We start from the raw sequence: 27,206 nt of genomic DNA, 5'->3' as shown, positions 1-27,206 counted from the left end.
TGATTGAGATATCCTAGGTGTGTGGCCCCCAGGTGTAAGGAGTAATGATGGAAACAAAATAGCGGTTTTCCCGTTATCGTCTCCACTTTGCTGATTGGATATGTGGGTTCTGTTTTCTCCTGGTTCTGGACTGGCTCTCTTAATTGGTCCCATGTCCTAAGTTTCACTTCATTAGTATAAATGTTAGTGCCATGTTTGGCTACTGTCTGATTGTCAAAACATACCCCAAATCCATGATATGATGGGCATATGGCCAACAGACTCTCTGCACTAGGATGAAATGTGCAGAGACCAATTGTAGATGTGTTAGTGGTTTTTGGGCAAACCCAACAATTGGTGGTGTCAGTGACTGAGGCTATAGATTGTATGGTGGGGGATACACTGTGTAAGAGAGATATGGTAAATGTTGGTAAGGTAAGACAGGAATGAGCATATGAGTGGCCATGACCTTATTTGTGACAGTGGTTCCACCCAGCAGGCATTAGACAGTGGCACATAAGGAAGTCTAGGACAATGAGTAGTATTCCAAGGGAGAGAATAATCCAGAATAAGGGGTGTGCTAGAACCTCTTGGTCAATCATCAGGATAAGAATTCTCACTAAGCGGTGGCCAAGCAGTGGGCCCTAGGCAAGTTACAATCTGTTGCCAACAATAGTTGAGAAAATCCCCTTGGAGGTGACAGTCCCAGAGGAAAGTTAGGAGTTGGGCTTTGGTGGTAGGTCTGAAGGAGCAAGGGATTTCTGCTAAAAGGAGCAGAATCACAGAGTAAATATCCTCTGATATTCATAAGATACTTATGAATCCATGTCTGCCTTCTCCTCAAGGATCCTGGTGAGGCAGAGTGGTAGGGCCAAGTTGGTGGCTACGAAACTGGGCTGAAGTCTGGCCTCTCAATTTGTGTAGCTCAATAGAGGCTGTGGGGTCTTTCATCAGCCTGGAGGAGTGACACCACCGAGATAATCCTTTTAATTTGGCCACAGTGGGGGTGGTCAATCTGACCTGATATGAACCAGTTCATTTTGGCTTAAGGTTTACTCTGCTGTCCATTTCTTGAAGGTAAGCCCAGTCCCCTGGCTTGAGGGTTATGTTAGTGGGCACCTTGAAGATTGGCTTGGGAAGGACAGAACCAGCGTGTTGTCTGAGGAGGTGCCAGGTAAGGTTTAAAGTTGTGAGATAGTCCCAAAGGGTGCTAGGGGTGCCTGGAAAGTTTCCTAATAGAAAAGGCCTTCCTACAAAGGGGTTCAGAAAAGTAGGGGCCCATGGAGTTGCCCTGATGCAAAGGAGAGCTATTTGTAGGAGCAATACCCAGTCCTAGGCATAATTTAGTGAGATGTTGTTTTAGGATGGAATTGGCTTTTTCCACCTTTCCAGATGAAAGGGGATGATAGGGAATAGGTAGATCCCTTGTGATATGCAAGGATTTAGCTATTCCTTGAGTTATTTTGGATATGAATGCTGGACTGTTGTCTTACTGGATAGATAAGGGATCCTGAATCAGAGAATGATGTTATTAAGACATTGGCAGTTTTTGAGGCCTTTTCAGAGGTAGTGAGGATGGCCTCTATCCAACCCAAATATGTGTCAACCATGGTAATGCATTTATATTTCTTTACTTTTGGCATATGGCTGAAGTCTACCTGCCAGTCCTGCCCTGGAGTATATCCTTGGGCTTGGTGTGTCAGGAAAGAGTGGGGAGGCTTAATGGCTCCTTGCAGTGAGACCTGGGCACAAGTCGGGCAAGACTGAGTGATGGCCTATAGTAGAGTAGCCATCTGGCCACAGCTCCTTATGGGTGAAAGAAACTTGAGGAGGGGTTTAAATCCTATATGGAAGGAGCTATGAATGGCAGTTAAAATCTGTTTAGCCTGCTGTTTAAGTAAAAGAGGTTTCCCTGCAGAAGTGAGCCATGAGCCCTCCCCTATTGCCCCATTTTGTTTTAGAGTGTCTGCTTCTTGTAGGGAATACTCATGAGTGATTTCAGGGAGGGCAACAAATTCTCCAGACACTCTTTCTTGCAGCTTCCTTTGCCACCTAATCAGCCTTGTTATTTCCCTTGGAAATTGGGTCCCCATCTGCCTGATGTCTCTTACCATGTATGACAGTGGCTGCTTTAGGGAGTTTGGTGGCCTATAGCAGCTTAAGGATAAGATGAGAATTGGTGAGGGATGACCCCTGGGTGGTAAGAAAGCTGCTTCCTTCCCATATGGCTGCATGTGAATGTAGAATATGAGATGCATATCGAGAGTCAGTATAAATGTTAACATTTCTGTCCTTCACCCTAACAAGAGCCCTAGTCAGTGCAATAAGTTCAGTTTTCTGATAAGAGGTTCCTAGAGGAAGGGGTTCAGCTTCAAGAACACAAGTATGAGAGACAATAGCATACCTCGCTTCCCTCCTACCTCCAATGATGCTAGAGCTACCGTCTATGAACCAAGTTTCTGATTCATGAGGAATTGGATTGTCTGTTATATGAGAGAAATAAGGAGCTCTGAAATCTATGACCTCTAGGCATGAGTGGGAGATATCAGTGGTAGGGATAGGGAAGAGAGTGACTGGGTTAAGGGTAGCACTTCTAGAGAGTGTGATATGGGGGACTTGTATGAGTGATAGATGAACAGCCTGCAGTCTGGACTGGGATAGAAAATGGGAAGCTTTGTTGGAAGATCAGTTCCTGAATAGAGAGAGGGGAGTAAATGGTCATTGGTTGGGAAAAGGCAATTTCTGGCTTTCTTGAACTAAGAGTGCAGCTGCTCCAAAAGCTCTGAGACAAATTGGTCATCCTTGGACCATCGGGTCCAACTGCCTATAAAAGTAAATGACTAATCTTAGAACTGGTTCTGATTTCTGTCTCAGGAGGCCCAATGCAATTCCCTTTCTTTCATCTGTAAAGAGGATGAAAGGCTTGGAAAGATTGGGAAGGGAAAGGGCTGGCACCGAGATTAAAGCCTGCTTTAGGTTGTTAAATGAGGTCTTAATACTGTGGGTAGGGTCAATTGGCTCATTCAGGGAGCCCTTAGCTACCTCGTACAAAGGATTGGTGATGATGCCACAGCTTGGTATCCACAATCTAAAGTATGCTGCTAGTCCTAAAAAGGAAAGAATTTCTTGCTCGGTTTTAGGTAAGGGCATACGATGCTTATGGTCCAAAGTATCGGCTCATTTTGGGGGACTTAGAAAAAATCCTAAGTAAGTAACCTTGGATATGGAGAGCTGAGCTTTCTGCTCTATAAGAGACACAATATCCCTTCTGGCCAAGAAAATTTAGGAGAACAACAGTATGCTGTTGGGATGGCTCTAGTGATGGACTGCAGAGTAAAAGGTCTTCTATATACTGGAGGAGGGCACTAAGGGTCAGGCCTAAGTTCTGGAGATCAGATGCCAAGGCATGCCCAAAAAGTAAAGGGCTGTCCCTGAAACCCTGAGGTAAGACTGTCCATGTAAGCTGCCGAGAAGAGTTACTATCTGGATTCATCCACATGAAAGCAAATAGGTCCTGCAATTCTGCTGCTAAGGGAATTGTGAAGAAAGCATCTTTGAGGTCCAGGATGTTATAGTGGGTTATGTTGGTGGGGACCAAGGAGAGTAAAGTGTAAGGATTCTGGACAACTGGATGAAGGAGGTTGACTGCCTGGTTTATGGCTTGGAGGTCCTGTACTAATGGGTAAAAGCAGTTGGTTTCCTGACCAGGAGGATGGGAGTGTTATATGGGAAGGTAGGGGGGCGCAGGGGGCCATCTTGTCAGAGTCCAGTGATGGTAGGCTACAGGCCTCTCTGTCCCTCTAGTAGGATGGGATATTGCACCTTACATGGAGAGGGGGAGGAATCCTTTAGGGTTATAACAACTGGTTGATGGTGAGTAGCAACCAAGGGAGTGGAAGTGTCCCAGACTTTAGGGTCTACTACATAGGGGCCTATGGGAGAATTGTGTATGCTGTGTTTCCCAGGCACAGCAAAGAGAAAAAGGAATGCCAAATCTGTTGAGGAGTCTGGATTACCTGGAGATAAGGGAGAAATGGTGAGGGAAGCCAGGAATTTTGAGAGGATATCCCTTCCTAAGAGCTGTGTCGGGCAACTGGGAATAACAAGGAAGGAGTGTGTGAAAGGGGTGTTATAAATAGTGCAATGTAAGGAGGGAGTAGCTAGTGGTTTTGAGATAAGGTCATGGATCCCCATAATAGAGACAGAGGATGGGACAAAAGCCCCATTAAATTCTGGAAGCAGAGAAAAGGAGATTGGCTTACCTGCTACTGCCATAATTACCTCTGGCTCCATCACTGTGATGGTCTTCGAGGGCCCCGGGCACTTTTAGTCTTCCTCGGCCAGGCCAAGAAGGACGGGCAGCTCTAAACCAGACTTGGGAGGACCCCTTTTTGGAGAGGATGCCATTGCACCTTGAGAGACACAGGGGCAGCCCAACTTCCAGTGGCCCTCCTCTATGCACGTTGGACAGAGTCCAGGTGGGGTTCTTGGGTTTGGGCAGGATTTGGGCGCAATACCCTTCTTTCTTGCATTTAAAGCAGGGCCCTGGAGGAGGCATTGCACTCGCCTTCCCCCTAGGATTTGTGGCATGCTTAGTAGAGCCTTGCAGGGCAGTAGCCAGGAGCTGAAAGGTCTCCCACTGTGCCTCAGCCTTAGCCTGATCCCACTTTTGTTTTTCTAATTTTTGCTCCTAGTCTCTTATTGAAAACCTTGAAGGCAGTGTTAAGAAATTCTCTTTGGGGAGGGTCTGTGGGCCTGTGCCTAATTTCTGAAGTTTTCTGTGAATGTCAGGGGCCTATTGGGAAATAAAATGCATGTTAAGCAGGAGAATTCCCTCTGGTGAGGTTGGATTGAGGGTCCTATAAGTTTGTAGGGCATTTGTAAGGTGGGTGAGAAAGAAGGCTGGATTTTCATTGAGACCCTGAGTAACTTCTTTAATTTTATCATAATTGATGTCCTTGTTTCAAACCTTTTTAAGGCTCGCTATAAGGCATTTAATCATATGGTTAAGGGACTGTGTACCTGGGGAGTCTTGTGGAAATTGATAATTCCAGTGGAAGTCTTCTCTGGGAACCACTTCAGTTCCAGTGGATTTTGTATTATCTTGGCGATGGAGCTCGTGCATGGGCATGGGCTTGGGTTGCCAGCTAAACTTGCTCCTTTTCTTCAGGGGTCAAGGAAGAAGTAAGAATTATATAAATGTCATGCCAGGTGAAGTCATAGGACTGGGCGACATATTCAAATTCCATAGCATAAGCTGTTGGGTCGGTAGAGTAAGATCCTAGGCAGCATTCAATCTGAGAGAGGTCAGTGGTAGAAAAGGGAACATGGACCCTCACTATGCCCTCGGCACCCGCCACTTCTTGAAGAGGCAGAAGAGGGGCCAGAGCATGTAGCTGGGAAGGAGGTTGGGTGTGGGGAAGGGAGAGGGGATTGGGATGCCCTGGATCATCTAAGGCTTGAGGCTGGCCTTCATAAGGTGGAGGACCAGGGAGGGGTCCTGGGGGAAGGTGTGGTGGGTCTTGGAGAAGAGTCATCTGCTGGGTGGAAAGGAGTATCATCCGGAAGGGACAGCACTGGCAGGGATTTAGGAGTGTGCTGAGAGGAATGAAGTAGAAAGACTTGATATAGCATGCTAAACTTCCAGAGAGCGGGGCAATTTCAAAGAAGAAGGAAGGCCTCGATATAGGGAACCTCCAGCCACTTCTTGGTGTGGTGACAGTAATTATTCTGATCAGTAAGAATACTGAAATAAAAAGTTCCAGTTTCAGGCCGCAAGGACTCATCATAGAGCTTGTACTGGGGCCAAGTTGTGTTGCAGTAAAAGATGAGTTGCTTGGGTATGATGTCTGGCACAAGGCCAAGATGATCAAGATTTTTTTAGAGGGCAACCTAAGGGGGAGCGCTTAAGCGAGGCAGATTGTTGATTACTCATAATAAGGATGAAAAACAGCCAAATATGAAGAAGTGTCAAGAGAGTAGGAAACTGTTCCTGAAGGTGAGAGGTGTCCCTGTCTTCGTTGAGACCAAACACTGGAAAAGGGAGTGAGTCTGCTGACTCTCCAGGGCGTCCCTCGAGAACTTAAAAGGGAGGAGAGCCAATCAGAGGCTTGGGAAAAATAGAAACCTACTCAGGACAGAATTCGAATGCCAGAGTGGGCAGCCAGGAAGTGGAAAAGTCCCTCAGGTTCCCCTCTGTGTGTCCCGGGTTTCGGCACCAGTATGTTAGGTCAATGCTGAGAGGAACCAGGCAGAGAAGCACTCTGAGAGGTTTTAGAAAATTTTATTGAAGCATTCTCTCACAGTGGGCTGAGTGCATCAGTATGGTGTCAGCAACAAAAGTGGAGTTAGGCTTTCTTTTATAGGGACTTAAGGTAGGGTATAATGCGTGGCCACTGTTGCATCTGCCAGCCGTGAAGAACTGTCAGAATGTCTTTGAGGATAACAGGATGTTTTGCAGGTGCAGCCTTGATCAAGCAGAATGGTCAGGCCCTATCTTTGCTTAGAAGTGGGCTTGCCTGCATCAATGGCCCAAAACTCTAGAGAAAAACATGCTTGGACGGAAGATGTTAAATAAAGCTTATTGGGTAAAACAGGCCATAGGTAAACCATCCTAACATAAATAATTATGAGATCAGGCTTATGAAACTTTTTTAAAGGTTTTCAAAAAAGAGGGATAGGAATTTTTTCTTTGTTTTTTTCAGTAACTTTTATAAATGCAAGGGACAAATGTGAATTTGAAAGTTTACATTTTTTAAATATATATTTTAATGTGATAGTAGGAGTTGTGCTGGACTTGGCCAACAACTTTAGGGAGAGAACTGGCTTTAATACAGTGTGCCTGAAAAGTAACCCCACTCTTCTCAGTCCCGGAATGTTGCAAAAGATGGTAGTTCCTGTGGCTCAAAGATGGAACAGAGGAGGCAGGAGCTATATACCCCCAAGCATGCTGCAGGCAATATGACGGCCCATTTGGAAAGGGATTGCTGGAAAAGATCAGTGGCAGGTGTCAAAGAGAGGGTGATCTTTTTTGCTGAGGGTGTCCTTTAGAAAGAACTAGGGTCAGGCTGATTATACATATAAGTAATCTAAATAAAGCAAGAGACAGGGGTAGGGAGAAAAAAGAAAGGAAAGAGGAGACAAAGAAGAAACAAAATTTAAAAAAAGAAAGCATGGAGGAAAAAGCAACAGAAAGAAGAAACGAAACATAAAATCATTGAAAGTTTTAATCTATTTTAGCAGTTAAAGACTCTGATAAATTCTGTAATATAAAAGTTTATTTTTTTCATCCTTAATGTGGTAATTAATTTAAACAGGAAATCCATTTTTTATGGAAAATCTTTTCAATAATAGAAAAGCTTTGGGGAATGCTGGTGTGGACATGTAGTGAACAGCTTTAGTAGAAAAAAAACAGAAACCATGCGAGAATGTTCAGATTAAGTGATTCTTAGGAATACTTTTTGGGTTATTTCAATTCTATGATTAGAACAAATTTATAGCCCAATATTTACATTTTGGAAAGCTTGTGTATTACACCCACTCCTGTTCTACTTAAATAGTCTTATTTCTATTCTTTACTTATACATGAACATACCATGTCTATGATTAATAAAAAATGTGTATGTGTTCATTTATTAAGCACAGATGTATACTTTCCAGTATATAAAGAAAAAGACCTTTTATGAAAAAGCATTAGTAAAAATTAAAGCCAAACTTGTGCTTGGCAAAGGCGGGTGTTCCGTGAGGATTAAATGATTTGCTTCTTTCTTCTAGGTAACTTAATAGAGTCTATATGTGTGTATTAGGGCAACAGAAATATTTATCCAAGGAAATATTAAGTGCTTCCAGTAACTTTGTTTGCTCAGTTGCCCTGGTGTTCCATGCTCAAACGAAATTATTGCCAAGACGTGCATTTTGTTAGTTCCACAATTCACCCAGACCATGCGGACAAAAGTACATTTTTTTCCACCTTTCCTGTATATATGAAATGTTTTATTCATACTTAGTCCCTTATAGTGTTTCTTCAGTTTGTGAGGATTAAAACGAATATAGCAATTAATCATTATATCTTGCATTTTCCATTAGTTTCAACTCCTTTCTATCAAGTCCTCTCAACTATGCTTAATTCTAATACTACAAAGAATATTTGAAAAATAGAAATAAGATGACAGACTATGATTTGTTCATAACGTGCTGATGAGAGGAGAGAAGGATTGCATATGAGGGGGAGGACCAACTCTTAAATAGATCAGAGAACTTATATGCATAACCAATGGACACAGACAATAGTGTGGAGAAGGCCTGGGGTGAGGGGAGGGATGTCAGGTGGAGATCAATAGGGGGAAATGGGGACATCTGTAATACTTTCAATAATAAAAATTAATTTAAAAAAAATAAAACAGAGCTTGTTAATGTCCTATATCACTCTTAGCCAGTAGTCTGCAGATGTATCAGGAAGAACTCAATTTTCACTTTCAAATACCTGACTTTGAACGGAATAATATGCAAATAGTGTGTTAAGAAAAGTTCTTCTTTGAATTATAAAATTTTGTATCCTGCTACCTTGCTGAATTCATTTATTAAATCTAGTAGCTTTTGTGGAGTCTTTAGGGTTTTCTGTGTACAATATCATGTCATTTGCAAATAATGACAGTTTTACTTCCTCCTTTCCAATTTGGATACCATTTATGTTTTCTTTCTGTCTGATCACTGAGGCTAGGACTTCCAGTGCTGTGTTGAATAAGAGTGGTGAAAGTGGACATCCCTGTCGTGTTCCTGTTCATAGGGGAAATGTTTTTAGATTTTCTCCACTGAGTATGATGTTGGCTGTAGGTCTGTCATATATGGCTTTATTATATTGAGGTGTGTACTCTCTATTCCTACTTTGCTGAGAGTTTTTATCAAAAATGGGTCTTGGATTTTGTCCAATGTTTTTTCTGCATCTATTGATATGATGATGTGATTTTTGTCTTTCAGTTTGTTTATGTGATGTATCACAATTATTGATTTGTGAATATCGTACCAGCCTTGCATCCCTGGAATAAATCCCACTCGGTCATGGTGTACGATCTTTTTAATATATTGTTGGATCTGATTTGCTAATATTTTGTTGAGGATATTAGCATCTATGTTCATCAGGGATATTGGCCTGTAATTCTCTTTTTTATTGTGTCTTCATCTCGTTTTGGAATTAGGGTAATGCTGGCCTCATAAAATCATCTTGGAAGGTTTCCTTACTCTTGGATTTTTTGGAATAGTTTGAGGAGGTTGGGTGTTAGTTCTTCTTTGAATGTTTGGTAAAACTCCCCTGTGACACTGTCCGGACCAGGGCTTTTGTGGTCTGGGAGTGTTTTGATAATCGCTTCAACTTCATCAATAGTTATCAGCCTATATAGGTTTTCTGATTTTTCTTGATTGAGTTTTGGAAGGTTGTATTTTTCTAGGAATTTGTACACCTCATCCAGGTTGTCCAGCTTGGTGGCATATAGTTGTTCATAGTATTTTCTTACAATCCATTGTATTTCTGTTGGGTCAGTTGTTACTTTACCTCTTTTGTTTCTGATGTTGTTTATTTGCGTCCACTCTGTTTCTTGATGAGTCTGGCTAAAGGTTCATCAATCTTGTTTACCTTTTCAAAAAACCAGCTCTTCATTTCATTGATCTTTTCTATTGTTTCTTTCATCTCTGTGTCATTTCATTCCTCTCTGATCCTTATTATTTCCTTCCTTCTACCTATGCTGGGCTTTGCTTGTTGTTCTCTTTGTATGTCTTTAAGTTGAATGGTTAGAGAGTTTATTAGTTTTTCTTGTTCTTTGAGGTACACCTGTAGTGCTAGGAACTTCCCTCTCAGGACTACTATCACTGTGTCCCATAGATTTGTGGTGGTTGTGTGTTCATTTTCATTTGCTTCTCGGAAGTTTTTATTTATTCCTTTATCTTTTTGGCAACCCATTCATTGTATAAAAACATGCTGTTTATCTTGCATGTGTTTGAATGTTTTTTAGTGTTTCTATTGTAGTTGATTTCTAATTTTATGCCATTGAGGTATGTGAAGATGCTTGATATGTTTTCAGTCTACTTGAACTTATAGAGACTTGTTTTGTGTTCATATATGTGGTCTATCTTTGAGAAGGTCCAGTGTGCACTTCAGAAGAATGTTTATTCTGAAGCTTTGGGTTGAAATGTTCTGTAAATGTCAATTAAATCCATCTGATTTAGTATGTCATTTAGGGTGACTATTTCCATGTTGATTTTTTCTGGAAGACCTATCCAGGGAAGTCAGTGGGGCGTTAAAACCCCCTAGTATGACTGTATTACTGTTGATCTCTCCCTTAGAGTCCTCCATAGTTTTTTCATTAAATGTAGGTATTCCTACATTGGGTGCATGTATGTTTATCTGGGTTATATCCTGTTGTTGGATTGATCCTTTTTTTATTATGCATTGATCTTTCTTCTCTCTTATTATGGTCTTCATTTTGAAGTCTATTTTGTCAGATATGAGTATTGCTATCCACCTTTTTTTTTTAAATTTACGTTTGCATGGAAAAATTTTTCCATCCCTTCACTCTCATCCTGTATGAGTCTTTTTTTCTGAGGTGGGTCTCTTGTAGACAACATATATATGGGTCATGTTTTCTTATTCACTCAGCCACCCTATGTCTTTTTAATGGAGCATTTAATCCATTTACATTTCAAGTTATTAATAATAGATACTTATCTATTGCCATTTTAATTCTTTATGCCTATGTTTATTTCTACCTCTAATTACAGCAGTCCCTTTAACATTTCCTGCAATGCAGGTTTGGTGGTAATAATCTCCTTAAGCCTGTATTTTGTCTCGAAAGCTCTTTATTTCACCATCTATTTTGAATGATAGCCTTACTGGATAGATTAGTTTTGGTTTCTGATCCTTGTTTTGCATTACCTTAAATACTTCATGCCATTCCCTTCTGGCCTGTAGAATTTCTGATGAGAAATCATCTGACAGCAGTCTGTTTAACCTTTCCTGTAATGCTAGTTGTGTAGTGATAAAGTCTTTTAGCCATTTTTTGTCTGTGAAGCTCTTTATTTCACCATCTATCTTGATTGACAATCTTGCTGGATAGAGTATTCTTGGTTTGAAATCCTTGTTTTGCATTACCTTGAATGCTTCATGCCATTCCCTTCTAACTGGTAGGGTTTCTGGTGAGAAGTCAGCTAATAGCCTTATGGGAGCTCCTTTGTAGGTAACAAATTGCTGTTCTCTTGCTGCCTTTAAGATGCTCTCTTTGATTTTGATTTTTTGGCATTTTAATTATGATCTGCTTGAGTTGGGCCTCTTTGGATTCTTCTTGCTTGGGACTCTCTATGCCTCCTGAACTTGTGTGACTTTTTCCTTGACCAGGTTAGGGACGTTTTCTGCCATTATTTCATCAAACAAATTCTATCTTGCTTTTTTCTTCCCCTTCTGTAATTCCTATGATGTGAATATTGTTATGTTTCATTTTGTCCCACAGCTCCCTTAGAATGTCCTCTAGTTTTTTAAATGTTTTTGTGTGTGTTTTTTTTGGAACTCTGGTTGAGTGATTTTTTTCTACCCTGTCTTCTAATTCATTAATCCAGTCCTCAGCTTTCTCTAATCTGCTGTTTATTTCTTCCAATGTAGGCTTTATTTCTGCTATGTCATTCTTCATAGTTTCTATATCTTTTTTCATGCTGTTGAGCATCCTTACAATCAGTAATCTGAACTCTATATCTGAGAAATTGCTTATCTCCATTTCATTTAGCTCTTTTTCTGGAGACTTCTCTTGTTCATTCATTTGGGGCTTTATTTTTTCTCCCCTTTTTGGTTGTCTGTCTGGGTTTGTTTCTATGTATTAGGTAAATCTGCTAGGACTCTCAGTCTTTTTGTAGGGTCTCTGGTGCAGGCCAATGATAGGCACTGTTTATGACTGACCTTGAGTAACCTGCTTGGAACGGCCAACAACCTACAGTTTGAGGTCCCCTCTTCTGGTGCTGGGGTTGTTTGGATAGGACCAAGATGCACATCAAAGTCTTCTTTTCCAAGACTCAGCTCCAGAAGCAGATCAGGCAAAGACTCAAAGCACTCTGAGGTCTGCCTCTACCTGCAGGGTGATTAATCTGATTCTCTTAATGAGCCTCAGGCTGTAGAAACTCCACAGGGTAGGTTTTCCAGCAGGATGCTGCAATTGCTCAGGCAAAAGCTGCTTTGAAAGTAAATGTCTGCCTCTGAAAGATGTCCTCTGCATTATGAGGGAATAAGTCAGCACAGGAATCCAAATGGCTGCCCTCTGAGCTTTATCTCCAGAGCCCACAACCCTAGGTTATCCTCACACAACTCCAGTCCACTCTCCCTTCCCTCTGCTGAAAGCCTAAGGTGAGTGACGGCACACGAAAGTTTCTGCCTTGGCTGTTTAAGAGGATACCTGGATTGCCAGCAGTGTCTCCCTGGCAGACAAAAATCTCGCTGTTTTTCACAGCTAGATGTTCTATGGGTGCCTATCTCAGTTCTGGTGCTCTTGGCTGGGAATCCCAGCCTGGGATTTAGATCCTAGAGTCCTCAGAGGGAACCTCCACAGCTGAGCTATCCCTCCAGACCTTAAGCTGCTGCCTTGGGAGCCCAGCCAGCCCTCTTTCACCTCTGAACTTCCTACAGTGTCTATGTGGTCTCCTCTCTTCATCCTTGGTTATGAAGACACTTTCCAGCTAGTCTTCAGTACCAGTTGAATATTCATGATGGATTTTTCTGTATTTTAGTTGTAATTTCAGTTTAGTCCTAGGATAGTGTCAGTATAGATTGCACTCAACCCACTGCCATCTTGATCCTCCCTCTCATTTTGTTTTTTTGTATTCAGAAACTTTTTACTTTCATATGGTCCCATTTTATTTTTTTTCTTTCTTTCTCTTGTCTTAGGACATGTATCAGTGAAAATACTGCTGTGTGAGATGTCTGAGATTTTACTGCCTACATTTTCTTCTAAGATTTTTATGGGTTAGTGATTTACATCTAAGCTTTTAGTCCACTTTGAGTTTATTGTTGTGTATGGTGTAATTTGGTGGTCTAATTTCATTTTTCTGCATGTACCTGTCCAATTTTCCCAATGCCATTTATTGAAGACTGACTTTACTTCCTTATGTCCTCTTGCCTCCCTTGTCAAATATTAATTGACCATAATGGCTTGGGTTGATTTCTGGGATCTCATTTCTGTTCCATTGATCTATATGCCTGTTCTTGTGCAAGTCCCAGGCTGTTTTGATTACAATTGCTTTGTGATATTTGATATTCTGCATTGTGATTTCGTCAACATTGTTCTTCTTTCTCAAGTTTGCTGAGGTTACTCAGTGTGTTTTTTTTCATCCATATAAATTTTTGGAATATTTGTTGTAGATCTGTAATATATGCCATTGGTATTCTAATAAGAATTGCATTGAATCTATAAATTACTTTGGGTAAGATGGGCTTTTTAATGATGTTAATTCTTCCAGTCCATGAACAAGGCTTATGCTTTTACTTATTGTATGTTCCTTAATTTCTTTATTCAATGTCCCATGGTTTTCCAAGTATAGATTTTTATATATATATATATATCTTTATTGATTTCAGAGAGAGGAAAAGAGAGCGAGAGAGAGAGATAGAAACATCAGTGATGACAGAGTTATTGATCGGCTGCCTCCTGCACGCCCCCGACTGAGGATCAAGCCCACAACCTGGGCATGTGCCCTGACCAGTAATCGAACCCTGATCACCTGGATCCTAGGTCGACGCTCAACCACTGAGCCACACCCGGCTGTGCCCAAGTATAGATTTTTTAACTCCTTGGGTAAATTTATTCCTAGGTACTTATTTTTTGTTGCAATAGTAATGTTTTTGTTTTATTAATCCCCCTTTCTGAGAGTTCATTATTGATGTATAAAAGTGGCATCGATTTCTGGATATTGATTTTGTAGCCTGCAAATTTGCCAGATTCATTTATTGGATCTAGTAGCTTTTTGTGTAGTCTCTAGGGTTTTCTATATAAAATATCATGTCATCTGCAAATAATAACAGTTTTACATAATCCTTTCCAAATTGGATGCCTTTATGTTTTCTTCTTGTCTGATTGCTGTGGCAAGGACTTCCAGTACTATTTTGAATAAGAGTGGTGAAAGCAGCATCTCTGTTCTTTTTTTTGATCTTAAGGGAAACATTTTATAATTTGCCCACAGAGTATGATATTGGCTGCAGGTTTTTCATGTAAAGCTTTTATTATGTTGAGGTATGATCCCTTTATTCCTACTGTGTTAAGAGTTTTTATCACAAATGGGTACTGGATTTTGCAGAATGCATTTATTGTGCATCTTTTGATATAATCATGTGATTTTTATCTTTCGTTTTGCTTATGTGATGTATCAAATTTATTTGTGAGTATTGAACAATACTTGCATCCCCAGAATAAATCCCATTTGGTCCTGGTGTATGACCTTTTTAATGTATTGCTGGATCTGATTTGATAATATTGTGTTGAGGATATTAGCATCTATGTTCATCAGAGATATTAGCCTATGATTTTCTTTTTGTTTAGTATCTTTATCTGGTTTTGGAGTTAGGATAATGCTCTCCTTATAAAAAGGGCTTGGAAGTCTTCTTTCCTCTTGAGTTTTTTCATATGGTTTGATGAGGATAGATTTTAGTTCTTTTAATGTTTGGTTAAACTTACCCGGGAAGCCTTCCTCTTGGGAATTTTTTTTGGCTGGGAGTTTTTTTTTTGTTTTGGGGTTTTTTTTTTCTGCTTCAATTTCATTAATTGTTATTGTTTTTTCTGGTTTCTGATTCTTCCTCATTGAGATTTGGAAGGTTGTATGTTTCTATGAATTTATCCATTTCACCTGGGTTGTCCAAAGTGTTTGCATATAGTTGTTCTTAGTTTTTTCTTTAATTCCTCTGTATTTCTGTCAGTCAGTTGTTACTTCACCTCTTTTATTTCTGATTTTATTTATTTGGGTGATCTCTATTTGTTTCTTGATTAGTTTGGTTAAAGGCCCTTCAATCTTGTTTATCTTTTCAAAGAACCAGCTCTTGGTTTCATTGATCTTCTGTATTTTTTTTTTTCTGTATCTATGTCATTTATTTCTGCTATGATCATTATTATTTCCTTCCTTCTACTTACTCTGGGCTTTTCTTATTGTACTTCTTCTAGTTCTTTTAGTTGTATGGCTAGATTGTTTATTTGAGATTTTTCTTGTTTCTTGAGGTAAGGCTGTGAACTTCCCTCTCAGAACTAATTTTTTCAGTATCACATAGATTTTAGGTTGTTGTGTGTTCATTTTCATTTGTTTCCCAGAAGTTTTTGATTTCTTCCTTGATCTCATTGTTAAACCTCTTCACCATTTAATATCATACTGTTTAGCCTCCATGTATGTGACTGTTTCTGAGTTTATTGTAATTGGTTTCTAATTCCATACCACTGTTATCTGAGAATATGTTATATATGATTTCAACCTTTTTGAATTTGTTAAAACTTATTTTGTGTCCATCTTTGAGAATGTTCCATGTGTACTTGAGAAGAATATATATTCTGAAGCTTTGGGATTAAATGTTTTGTAAATATCAATTACATCCATCTGATCTAGTGTGTCATTTAGGGTCACTGTTTCCATGTTGATTTTTTGACTTAAAGATCTATCCAGTGATGTCAGTGGAGTGTTAATGTCACCTACTATGACTTTATTGCTGTCCATCTCACCTTCAAATTCCTCCAAGATTTTTTTTTAAATATATGTTTAGGTGTTACCAATTTGGGTGAATGTTTGTTTACCAGTATTATATCCTCTTGTATTGATCCCTTTAGTATTATGTACTGACCTTCTTTGTCTCTTTTATGGCCTTTGTTTTGTAATCTGTCTTGTCACATATAAGTATTGCTATCCCAGCTTTGTTTTCATTTCCATTTGCATTGAAAAATTTATTTCCATCCCTTCACTTTCATTCCGAGTGAGTCTTTTGTTTTGAGATTGGTCTCTGGTAGACAGGATATGCGTGGATTATGTTGTTTTTGTTGAGTCAGCTACTTTATGTCTTTTAATTGTAGCATTTATCCCATTTACATTTAAGTTTATTATTGATATATATTTATTTATTGCCATCTTTATTCTTTATCCCTATGTTCCTCTCTCTCTCTCCTCCCTCTCTCTCTTTCTCTTCCTCTTCCTCTTCCTCTCTCTCTCCTTCATCTTCTTTTTCCAGAAGTCTCTAACATTTTTGCAATGCTGGTTTGGTGGTTGTAAACCCCTTTAACCTTTTTATGTCTGGGAAGCTCTTTATTTCATCTTCAATTTTGAAAGATAACCCTGTTGCATAGAGGAGTCTTGGCTTCAGATTCTTTATTTTCATTACATGCCAATCCCTTCTGGCCTGTAGTGTTTCTGTTGAGAGACCAGCTGACAACCTTATGGCAACTCCCTTGCAGGTAACTGACTGTCTCTCTCTTGCTGCCCTTAAGGTTCTCTCTTTGACTTTAATCTTTGCCATTTTAATTATGGTGTGTATTGGTTTAGGTCTCTGGGTTTATTTTGATTGGGAATTCTGTGCTTCTTGAATTTGTGTGACTTTTTTCTTCACCACATTAGGGAAGTTTTATGTCATTATTTGTTCAAAGAGGCTCTCTGTCCCTTGCTCAGTATCTTTCTCTCTGGTATCCCTAAGATATTAATGTTGTTACATTTCATGTTGTCCCAAAGTCCTTTAAACTATCTTCATACTTTTTAATGATTTTTTTTTCATTTTGCTTCTCTGATTGACTGATTATTTCTACTTTGTTTTCTCATTTCCTGATCAGATTCTCTGCTTCCTCTAACCTACTATTTATTCCTTCAAGTGTATTCTTTATTTCAGATATGTCATTCTTCATTTTTGACCTTTTTTTTTTCATCACTTATATGTCCTTTTTCATGCTGTTGAGCATATTTGAATCCATCACTTTATACTCTGTTTCTGATAAATTGCTTGCCCCATTTCATTTAGCTCTTTCTCTAAAAATTCTTCCTGTTGTTTCATTTGGGACCTGTTTCTTTGTTTTCCCATTTTTGCTGTTTCTTTGTGTTTGTTTCTATGTATTGGATACAACTGCTATGACTCCCAGTCTTGGTGGGGTGGCCTTCTGTAGTGGGTGTCTTGTGAGACCCAGTGGTATAGTTTCTTTGATCTTCTGAGCTGGGTGGGCATTCAGGAATGTCCTTTGTGTGAGTTATGTGGACCCTCCTGTTGTAAATGGGTCTTGATTGCTCTTGTTCTGTTCGTGGATGGACTCAGCCATAGGTCTGGCTGACTGTGAAGCCCCAACCACATCATGCCAACTTTTACACAGGTACTGACAAAGCAAAACAAGGCCAAATTGAAAACAAAGCCAGAACGACAAAAAGAACAACAAAAAGAATTTTTAAAATAGAATACTCAAAGACAAGAGACCAAAAGAATTAGAGAAGACAAAAGAGGAGCAAAAAAGAGAATATGAAAGAAAAGATGGGAGAAAAAGAAAAAGAATTAAAAAAAAAGAAAAATAATAAATGAAATAATAATAATTAAAAATAATATTAATGAATAAAGTGAAATATAGAATGGAAAAAGAAAATGGAAAGAAAAATAAATCAAAAGAAAAAAGAAAAGAGAAAGAAAAATAGAATAATAAAAGGAAAAAGAAATAAGAGATACAAAAGAAAATAGAGAAGAAATAAAACAATTTTAAAAAGAAAAGGAAAAAAAAGATTTAAAAAATATATAAATACATAAAGTTTGCTTCTGCAGATTTTTATGCCAGCTGTAATTACACTTTGGACCTGCTATTTGTGGAACCTACTAGATTTTGCTCCACTGTGTCCCAGTCTGGCTACTTGGTGTGCCAGTCTCTAAGCCTCCCGGGAGGTTCTCTGGTGCAAGCCAATGCCATTCGCTGTCCCTTGCTGTCCCTCAGCAATCTCACTGAAGCTCAGCTGAGTGGAGTCCCAAGTAGACTGCGAGCAGTCTCCTCCAGAGCTCAAAGGCTGGCTCTGACTTGGGTCTTGTGTGTTGAATGTCCTTGCTCTGAGCTCCTCTCTCCCCCCTCCTGGACTGCAGTTTGCATGGGTATCTGGAACCTGGCCAGGGTGGTTTAAACATACTCACATTGTCAGTGGTGCCCATACCCTGTAGGAGGGTGAGCAGGCACTGCCTCTCCTTCCCAGGGCTGCACCAGCTGAACTCACTGTGAATCTCCTCTCCTTTCCCATAATGCACTGAAGAGCTCAGCATACACCTGTCTGTCTCCCCAGAGAGAAACCCACCCAGGAGACAGAATCCCAATGCCTCAGCTCTGCCTGGCTCCCTGGCACCCCATGGCACTGCCTTTGTGTTCAAGATGGGCAAGACCAATCCTCTTTCCCAAGCCACACTGTCAGCCCCATCCAGATCTTTGTCCAAAGTTCTTTCAGAGAATAAAGGGACCCTTAGAGTCACTGCTGGGTGTACCGGTCAGACCCCCCCACCAGCTTGAATTTTGTCTTGTGGCCCCTCCTGCAGGCACAGATTGGAGCAAACTTCCCAGGCTGGTGTAACAAAGAAATTGTTCTTTGCCTGGGATGGTACAGTCTGAGTCTCCCAGGTGGACTGAATCCCTATTGATTCCTACCGCCTGATGCTACCTGGACTCCCCTTTCCTTCTCTGTTGCTATTGATTGGGGATACTGGCCTGGGGCTGAGACCCCATGCTTCCAGGGGGCAGGTGTTCTGCTGCTGCAATATCCCTCTGGCTTCCCAGCCACACACCTGGGTGAGTTGGTTCACCCTCTCTCCATTTCCTCTTGTCCTTCCTCCATATTCTATGCTCTCAATATTTCTGATCAGCTACATTTCAACTGTTTTTTCAAGGCAATTGCTCTGAAGTTTAGCCATATGGCAGGTCTGGTGTTGGAAGCAAGCAAACAGAGCTTCTAGCTACTCCACAGGCATCTTGGGATCGCTTATTTTTTTTCCTAAGTTCTACATTGGCCGCTGTTTCTGTGCTGCAATCTCTTTTCTTTTAGTTTTTCTTTCTCTTGTTTGTCCAGTAGAGGATATAGAACATAATGCCTGGGAGAATTAGATAATCCTGTTAGACATCAAAAGGACCTTTTTGCCTATCTCCAAATTTTGAAAGTTTTTCTTAACATCTGAATATTAGGAATGATAATGTCTACTTTCTGATTTGTTATAAGGTGTTTAAGAAAGTGTACATGAAAGTGTTTTGCTCTGAAAAGCATAGGGTAGGCTTATTTTTAATGCAAACAGAATTTTCCTAAGGTCCAAACAAAGGACTAAAACTTCTGCTACAGTCAAAACTACCCATGGGCATCCTTTAAACACACTGTACACTTTCTTACCAGGTTATATGATCTCTCTCCCACCTTACCTTTTCTTGAATTGCTTTCCCTTCTCTTCTCTGCTTAACAGATCTACCTAATGGGAAGTGTTCTCAGACGATTCCATCTGGAAGAGAAAACGTCATCTGAATTTATATAATGCTTATATAAAAAGAAGAAATGTCAATCCCAAAAAGAAATGTAGTGTGCAGGAAAAAAATAAAAATCTGGACCAGATAGTCAAACATTTCATCATTTACTAGATATGTAATATTGAATAAATTTACTGACCTCTTATAACTTCCTCTATCCTCATTCTTAAAATAAGTAAAGTCTATGCTACATGTCAAACATAGTGTCATGTTTGTGAAATGTTTTGTATATGACAATTGACTATACTTAGGTAAGGACTTTGCTTTATTTCCATGAAGTTCAGCTATGATGATTTACATACTGGTCATCCTAATATGATTTCATGTATGTTTTTCTTATTGCCTCAATCCAAATAAAAGTATATTTATTTTTTCTAGATGATAAAAGTAGTTAAGTGCTTATTATAGAAAATATTAAAAGTACATGGCAGTAAAAAATGAAATACAAGTATATGTTATACTTGTCACAGAAAATAACCACTAAACCAAGAAATAACCACTATTAACATTTTTATTTTTTGCCATATAAAGGGGTTGGCAAAAGTAGGTTTACAGTTGTTCATATGGAAAAATATATAATACAAGAATAAATAATAATACAAGAATAAACTCTGTGTTTCCTGTACTCACATCTATAAACCTACTTTTTCCCACTCCCGTATATTATAATTCATATATATATATATATATATATATATACACACACACACACACACACACACACACACACACACATACATACATACATATATATGTGTGTATCTTTCTATGCAGCTTGGTTCACTTATGAACATAACTTATAAATTATATTCTTTCCCAGCTCTATTTTGCTTCCTCAAAATAGCTATAGTATTTTGATTTCTCTTGTGTTTGGCAAGCACATAGCACAATGCTTTGAGTATAAAATGTTCAATAAGTGGGCTAATTCTGAGAATGACTTCAAGACTTTGTGATTGTTCAAATATAAAATTATTTAAAACAAAACTTCTGACTTTAAAGATAACTGTGTTCTTTTTAAAAAAAATTATTAAATTTATTGGGTTGACATTGGTTAATAAGATTATTCATTAACTAAAGCCTTTATATGTAACACTGAATCTTCCTTTTCCTTTTCCTTTCCATTTAGTTTGTTGCCCAGCCCAATTGTCAACAACTGCTTGCATCTCGCTGGTATGACGAGTTCCCAGGGTGGAGGAGAAGACACTGGGCAGTGAAGATGGTGACATGTTTCATAATAGGACTTCTTTTTCCTGTCTTCTCCCTGTGCTACCTTATAGCTCCTAAAAGCCCTCTTGGACTGTTCATCAGAAAGCCATTTATCAAGTTTATCTGTCATACAGCATCATATTTGACTTTCTTGTTTCTCCTGTTGCTTGCCTCTCAACACATCGACAGATCAGATTTGAACAGGCAAGGTCCACCACCAACCATCGTCGAGTGGATGATATTACCATGGGTCCTGGGTAAATGTGTTACTATAGAAAATATAAAAATGTGATACTGCAATGAAATTTTGTTGCTCAGAAAAGAATATTAATCAAAGTTTAGGACATAGAATGTTTAAAACAGATTCTCTTCATTGTAGCTCCTAGGGAGGGGTGGGGAATGTCTGGCCCTTGAAATCATTTGGTCTGGCCTTGCCAAGGCCTCACCAAAGAGAAGCAGTTCCAGCCATCACATTAGGGTTGAGCTAATTAAATGTTTGACCAAATATAGCAGGCTAATTTTTAAGTTGATAATTTTGTATAGCCTGAGAATGATTTTATAAATATCCAAATGGCCCTTGGTAGAAAAAAGGTCCCCCACTCCTGTGAGTCTAAGGCCTATTCCCCAAAGTTAAATAATTATTTTACAGCTGGGTTGACCCGCTCTTACATGCAGCCTATAAAATGTAACCTTAGGTTTTAAAATTCTATGTTTTAATGATTTCATGTCCCATGAATGTTTCTCTGAGATTTTGTTTGTATGTTTGTGTTTTAAAGCCTTGCAACATGTGTCATTGGCCATATATAAATAATTATTCTAATTTTCTAATAGATATGCATTCTAAAAGATAAGTACAAATTACTCTGCAGAATTAGTAATTCTGTTAATAAAATAACTGTAAACAGTCTTTAAAATCCGTTTAAGTTTATCTTAGAAATTATATATTAAATCAAAATAATAGTACATTTAACAATAGGGCATTCTTTAATTTCTATCTATTCATTTTATGGAAAGAGAAATGTTTTGGATCTGCAGCAAATTTTGGTAAGGTAGAAAATCTTAAAGTAGCTAGCAAAAACCCTGTTTTCCTTTCCTGTTGTTATTATAGACATGGTTAAGATTTACATTTTAATTATTCTTTCCTTTATCCCACTGTGGTTTTCTAAAAAATTACATTTTCTCAATTTTGCTAATTTTAAACCTCCATATTGTCATTTATTTATTTGTTTGTTTATTTATTTATTTATTTGAAAATGTGTGACAAATTTCATGATTTACAATCTCAGTTCGGTTTGAGTTAACTGTCAAAACTTCTGCCAGGAGTGTAAAATGAAAAAACAGGAAAAATACGACAGGACAGTGTCCGAAACTGAGATTAGATACACTTTTCAATTTTGAAGATTTAAATACTTTAAGTACTGACCATAAGAAAAGTTCATAAGCCCTGGTCAGGTGGCTCACTTGATTGGAGTCATTCTGTACACCAAAAGGTTGCGAGTTCAATTCCTGGTCAGGACACATACCTTGTGGGTTTCAACCCAGCTGGGGTGTGTGTCAGAGGCAACCAATCAGTGTTTCTCTCACATTGGTGTTTCTCTCTCTACTCCCTCCTCTCTCTGTCTCCCTTTCTCTATCTGTAAAAACAAAATTTATATATATATATATATATATATATATATATACACGCACACACACACACACACACACACACATACACACACTCAGGTGAGGATTAAAAAAAGTGCATAGGAACAAAATATGTTTTAACTTACTGGAAAGAAACTTCTTCTTAAGTGAACTTAAAGTAGAGTCTAAAGTATGAACACAAGATCTTTCCTTAAATTAGAAGGACTTTAGATAATTTGTGCCTTTCTGAGTAAAAAAAAATATGCCATTGCAGTTTATATTCAATATAAAATTACCCTGATTGTTTCTATTTCAATCGATTATCTCACATTAGGAATATATCCTGTATGGAGTTTTCTTTACAGAAAATTTATTGAGAACAATTCTTAAAGAGTGTAAGAAATTAAATTTCCCATTATTGAATATCTAAAACTCCTGATATCCCAACTAAAATACAAAATGTTGCATTCTGAAAAATGCTATAGATACAATACATCATAAGCACATATGTTATCCCTAGTATTTTCTATAGGAAATCAGTAAAAATATGTAGAGTATGTAGAGTTCTTATGCAGGACAATAGTGTTATAAAAGTAAAGAGAGAGCCCTAGCCGTTTTAGCTCAGTGGTTAGAATGTTGGACGAAGGACTGAAGGGTTCTGGGTTTGATTCCAGCCAAAGGCACATACCTCCATTGCAGGCTCAATCTCTGGCCCTGGTCAGCGCATGTGACGGAGGCAACCAATCAGTGTGCCTCTCACAGGGATCTCATTCTCTCTCTCTCTCTCTCCCTCTCTCTCCCCCGCTCCCTCCCTCCCTCTCCGTCTCTCTCCCTTCCACTCTCTCTGAAAAGCAATGGAAAGGATATCCTTGAGTGAGGATTAAAATAAATAAATAAATAAATAAATAAATAAATAAATAAATAAATAAATAAATTTATATATATAAAATAAAAAGTAAAGAGAGAAAGGAAAAGAAAACAAAAGAGAGGAAAAGTCCCTTACCCTTATAAAAACTAATTTTTATTGACAAAAGTGGATAATAAATAATAGGATATGTTGTTTAGTGCCAGAAAATGGTAAATAATATTAAAAATAGAAACTTCAAACTTTTAATAATTTGTTTGTCTTCTGCAGAAGTTGTAGCAGAATTTTCCAAAAAAGCTAGCTAGAAAAGTCATATCCAAGCCACAGCTGAATGGTTAAATATTGAATAAATTTAATTGTGAGAATTATAACTCAAGCCAAAAGAAATATCTGCTAAAGACAACATTTTTTAGATATCCTAACTTCAAGGACTTCATTTATCTGGGAATTTTTAGGATGAAAGGAGATTTTCTAAAATAAAAAATAAATAAAACCATATGAATAATTATCTTGCGTAAATAACATGGCATAAAATATCATGTTTAAATATCAGATAGATCTGTCAAAACAGTTTGTTCATCAAGCCTGGTAAATTGCGAGTGCCTCATACCTAAGACTGAGTTCTAACTGGTTTGTTAGACCCATGATTATAAAACGTATTATCTATGTTACTGGGCTCTTGTAGAAAAAGCAACCAATTTGAATACATACTCAGGTTCTACCACCAAGGGATTATTAAATTATGGACAGTAGCAACCTGTCAGAATTTTCAATATCTTTTTTTCTACTTTATCAAATTTATTGGGGTGACAATGGTTAATATGAACATATAGGTTTCAGGTGTGGGGTTCTATGTTACAAGATCTGTATATTGATTGCTTTGTGTGCCCACCACCCAAAGTCATATCTTCTCTGTCACCATATATTAAGACCCTCTTCACCCTCACCCCTTCACCCCTCTGGTAACCTCCACAATGCTGTTTGTGTTCATGAGTTTCAGTTTTATATACCATATATGAGTGAAATAATATAGTTCTTAGCTTTTTCTGATTATTTCACTTAGCATAATATTCTCAAGGTCCATCCATGTTGTTAAAAATGGTAGTATTTCATCCTTTCTTATGGCTGAGTAGTATTCCATTGCGTACATCTGCCACATTTTGTTTATCCAGTCCTCTATCACAGGACATTTTGTTTGATTCTATGTCTTGGCTACCATGAATAATGCTGCAATAAACGTAGGTTTGCATATATATTTGCAAATACATGTCTTTGAGTTTTCAGGTATATAGCCAGGAGAGGGATTGCTGGGTAATATGATAATTGCTGGTCATATGATAGCTCTATTCTTAATTTTTTGAGGAATTGCCAGACTGCTTTCCATAGTGGTTGTACCATTCTACATTCCCACAAGCAGCAAATGAGGGTTCCCTTTTCTCCAACACTTGTTATTGCCTGTCTTGTTGATAACAGCTACTCTAACAGGTGTGAGATGGTATCTCATTGTAGTTTTGATTTGCATTTCCCTAATTGCTAGTGAAGTTTAACATCCTTCTGTATGGCTGTTCATATGTCTTCTTGGGAGAGGGGTCTGTTCAGGTCCTCTGCCCACTTTTTGATTGGGTTGTTTGTTGTTGAGTTTTATGAGTTCTTTATATATTTTGAAAACTAAACCTTTGTCGGAACTACTGTTTGCAAATATCATCTCCCATCTGGTTGGCTGCCTGTTTGTTTTGTTGTCAGTTTCTTTTGCTGTGCAGAAGCTTTTTAGTTTGATATAATGCCATTCATTTATTTTCCCCTTTACTTCCCTTGACTTTGGGCTCAATTTCACAATATCTTTATTAATAAAATTAATAATTTAGCATGATGATTTCTTAAGTCCCATTGAGTGCCATTACTGCTGGGGAGCTATCATCATTAGAGCACAGAAAATTGGCCTATATTTTTATTGGACAAGTTGAAGAGGAAGATTAAAGACAACATGATTTAACCTTTTATCAAAAGTGTGATATAGAAAAAAAGGTATAATATGATTTGATGATTATATTAATGAGTCTTCTATATTTTCTCACTCTTTCCTACCTTTTGGTAAAGTAAGTATTCCCTCCATTGTAAGGATTTAGATATGTAATAGGACTGAACAACTTATGGAGAAGAGTATGGCTTATTAATGTGTCCCTCATCATGATGATATACATGATAGTTTGAAGCTCTGATGACAGACTGAAGCTTTGTGCATGGTTTTCTACAAAGTCTTCTTAAAACAGCTTATCTTTTCAACTCATGACCAAACCATGAGCTACTCATTGGGTAAAGAAATATTTTTTTATTCCTATTAAATTTACTTTCCTGCTACATTCAGAGAATGTTCCTCAGACCTATGATAGCATAATTTATGAAAAATAATTGTTTTTACGGCTTCCATTTTGTTTATCCTGACAAAGACTTTTATTTGTTTTATAAACTTATATTATGAATTTTCACTTTCAACCTGTATTGAAGGTTATGGACACATCTTTTCCCATCTGAGAGCCTTAAGAGTTCTTGCAGATGTTTGCTGTAAGAGTGAAATTTAGCATATAAGCAAAGAAATCTAAAACCCTTATACAGAAATCAAACTTATGATTTAGTCATTTTGAGATGACCAACATAAAAACCCATGGACACAGACAATAATTTGTGAAGTCCTGGGGTGGAGTGGGTGCTGGGTGGAAGAAGGCAGAGCAGATGGTAAATGGGAGACATTTGTAATGCTGTCAACAATAAAAAAATAAAAATGAATTTCAAAAACCATTAGAGATAATTCAGTTATAACTACCTAAATAGATAAGTAGGTAATGGACAGATAGACACAAATATACCTCCTGGCTGTCAAATTACCCATTTAAACTGGAATAATAAGTAAAACAATAGCTTTAACAAGCATGCATATGGACCTGTAACAGAGATATACTTTTAAAGTGTCTAGAAAGAGCCATTAGAAATACTAAATGATGAAATAAAAGGAGCCTGGTGTGAGATTAGAGACCTAGTTACATCTAAGTTCTACTGGACAAAGATTTTGAGGCTTTCAATTTATTTAGGGCTTGATTTTTAACATAAAATACTAAGAGTACAAAATGACTAAAATATTCATATGAGAAAGTCCGTTTTACGTAAAAGTTACATGCAAACTAAATATAGCATGTATATGCATAATATATACTATGAGAATTCATCTATATTATAGTAGCAGTTTTATCTCAAATAAATGTCATTTGTTTTTGGAGATAATGTGGAGTAAAACATGAAAATAAACCTTTTGGATACTAATTTTTTTTTATTGTTGACTCTTTACGGGTGTCCCCTATTCCCCCACCATTTGCCTCCCTCCACCCTGCTCCTACCCCACCTAAGCCCTTACCACAGTATTGTCTGTGTCCATGGGTTATGGATATATGCATACAAATTCTTTGGCTCATCTCTTCCCATCCTCCCCACACTCTTCTCATCTGAGATCTGTCAGTCTGTTCTAGTAATCCATACCTCTGGTCCTATTTTGTTCGTCAGTTTATTTTGTTCTTTAGATTCTACATATAAGTGAGATCATGTGATATTTGTATTTCTCGGACTGGCTAATTTCACTTAGCATAATAATCTCCAGGTCCATCCAATGCTGTCATGAAGGATAAGAGATCTTTATTTTTTTACAGCTGCATAGTATTCCATTGTGTATATGTACCACACAGCTTTTTTTATCCACTCATCTACTTATTGGCACTTGGGCTGTCTCCAGATCTTGGCTATTATAAATAGTGCTGCTACAAACATAGGGGTGCATTTATGCTTTCCAATTAGTGTTTTAGGATTCTTAGGATATACACCCAAAAATGAGGTTGCTGGGTCAAAAGGCAGTTCTATTTTAAATTTTTTGAGGAAACTCCATAACATTTTCCGTACTGGCTGTACTAGACAGCATTCCCACCAATGGTGTCCTATGGTGTCCATTTCTCCACATCCTTTGCAGCACTTGTTTGTTGATTTGTTTA

The 27,206-nt window shown here is 38.2% G+C and overlaps 1 protein-coding gene across 1 annotated transcript in view; it reads left to right on the top strand.

Moving 5' to 3' along the window:
- The window catches only part of TRPC4 (transient receptor potential cation channel subfamily C member 4), a 342,201-nt gene that overhangs the window by 230,340 nt on the left and 84,655 nt on the right, over positions 1-27,206 (top strand). Inside the window, exon 4 of the mRNA XM_081128497.1 lies at positions 20,605-20,941. Within this exon, the coding sequence (XP_080984623.1) occupies positions 20,605-20,941 (337 nt within the window). The remainder of the gene's footprint in view (positions 1-20,604; positions 20,942-27,206) is intronic.

This window comes from Miniopterus schreibersii, assembly GCF_964146895.1.
Source record: "Miniopterus schreibersii genome assembly, chromosome: 2".
In the NCBI taxonomy this organism is placed as follows: Eukaryota; Metazoa; Chordata; class Mammalia; order Chiroptera; family Miniopteridae; genus Miniopterus; species Miniopterus schreibersii.
This window is presented reverse-complemented; position numbering and strand designations above follow the sequence as displayed.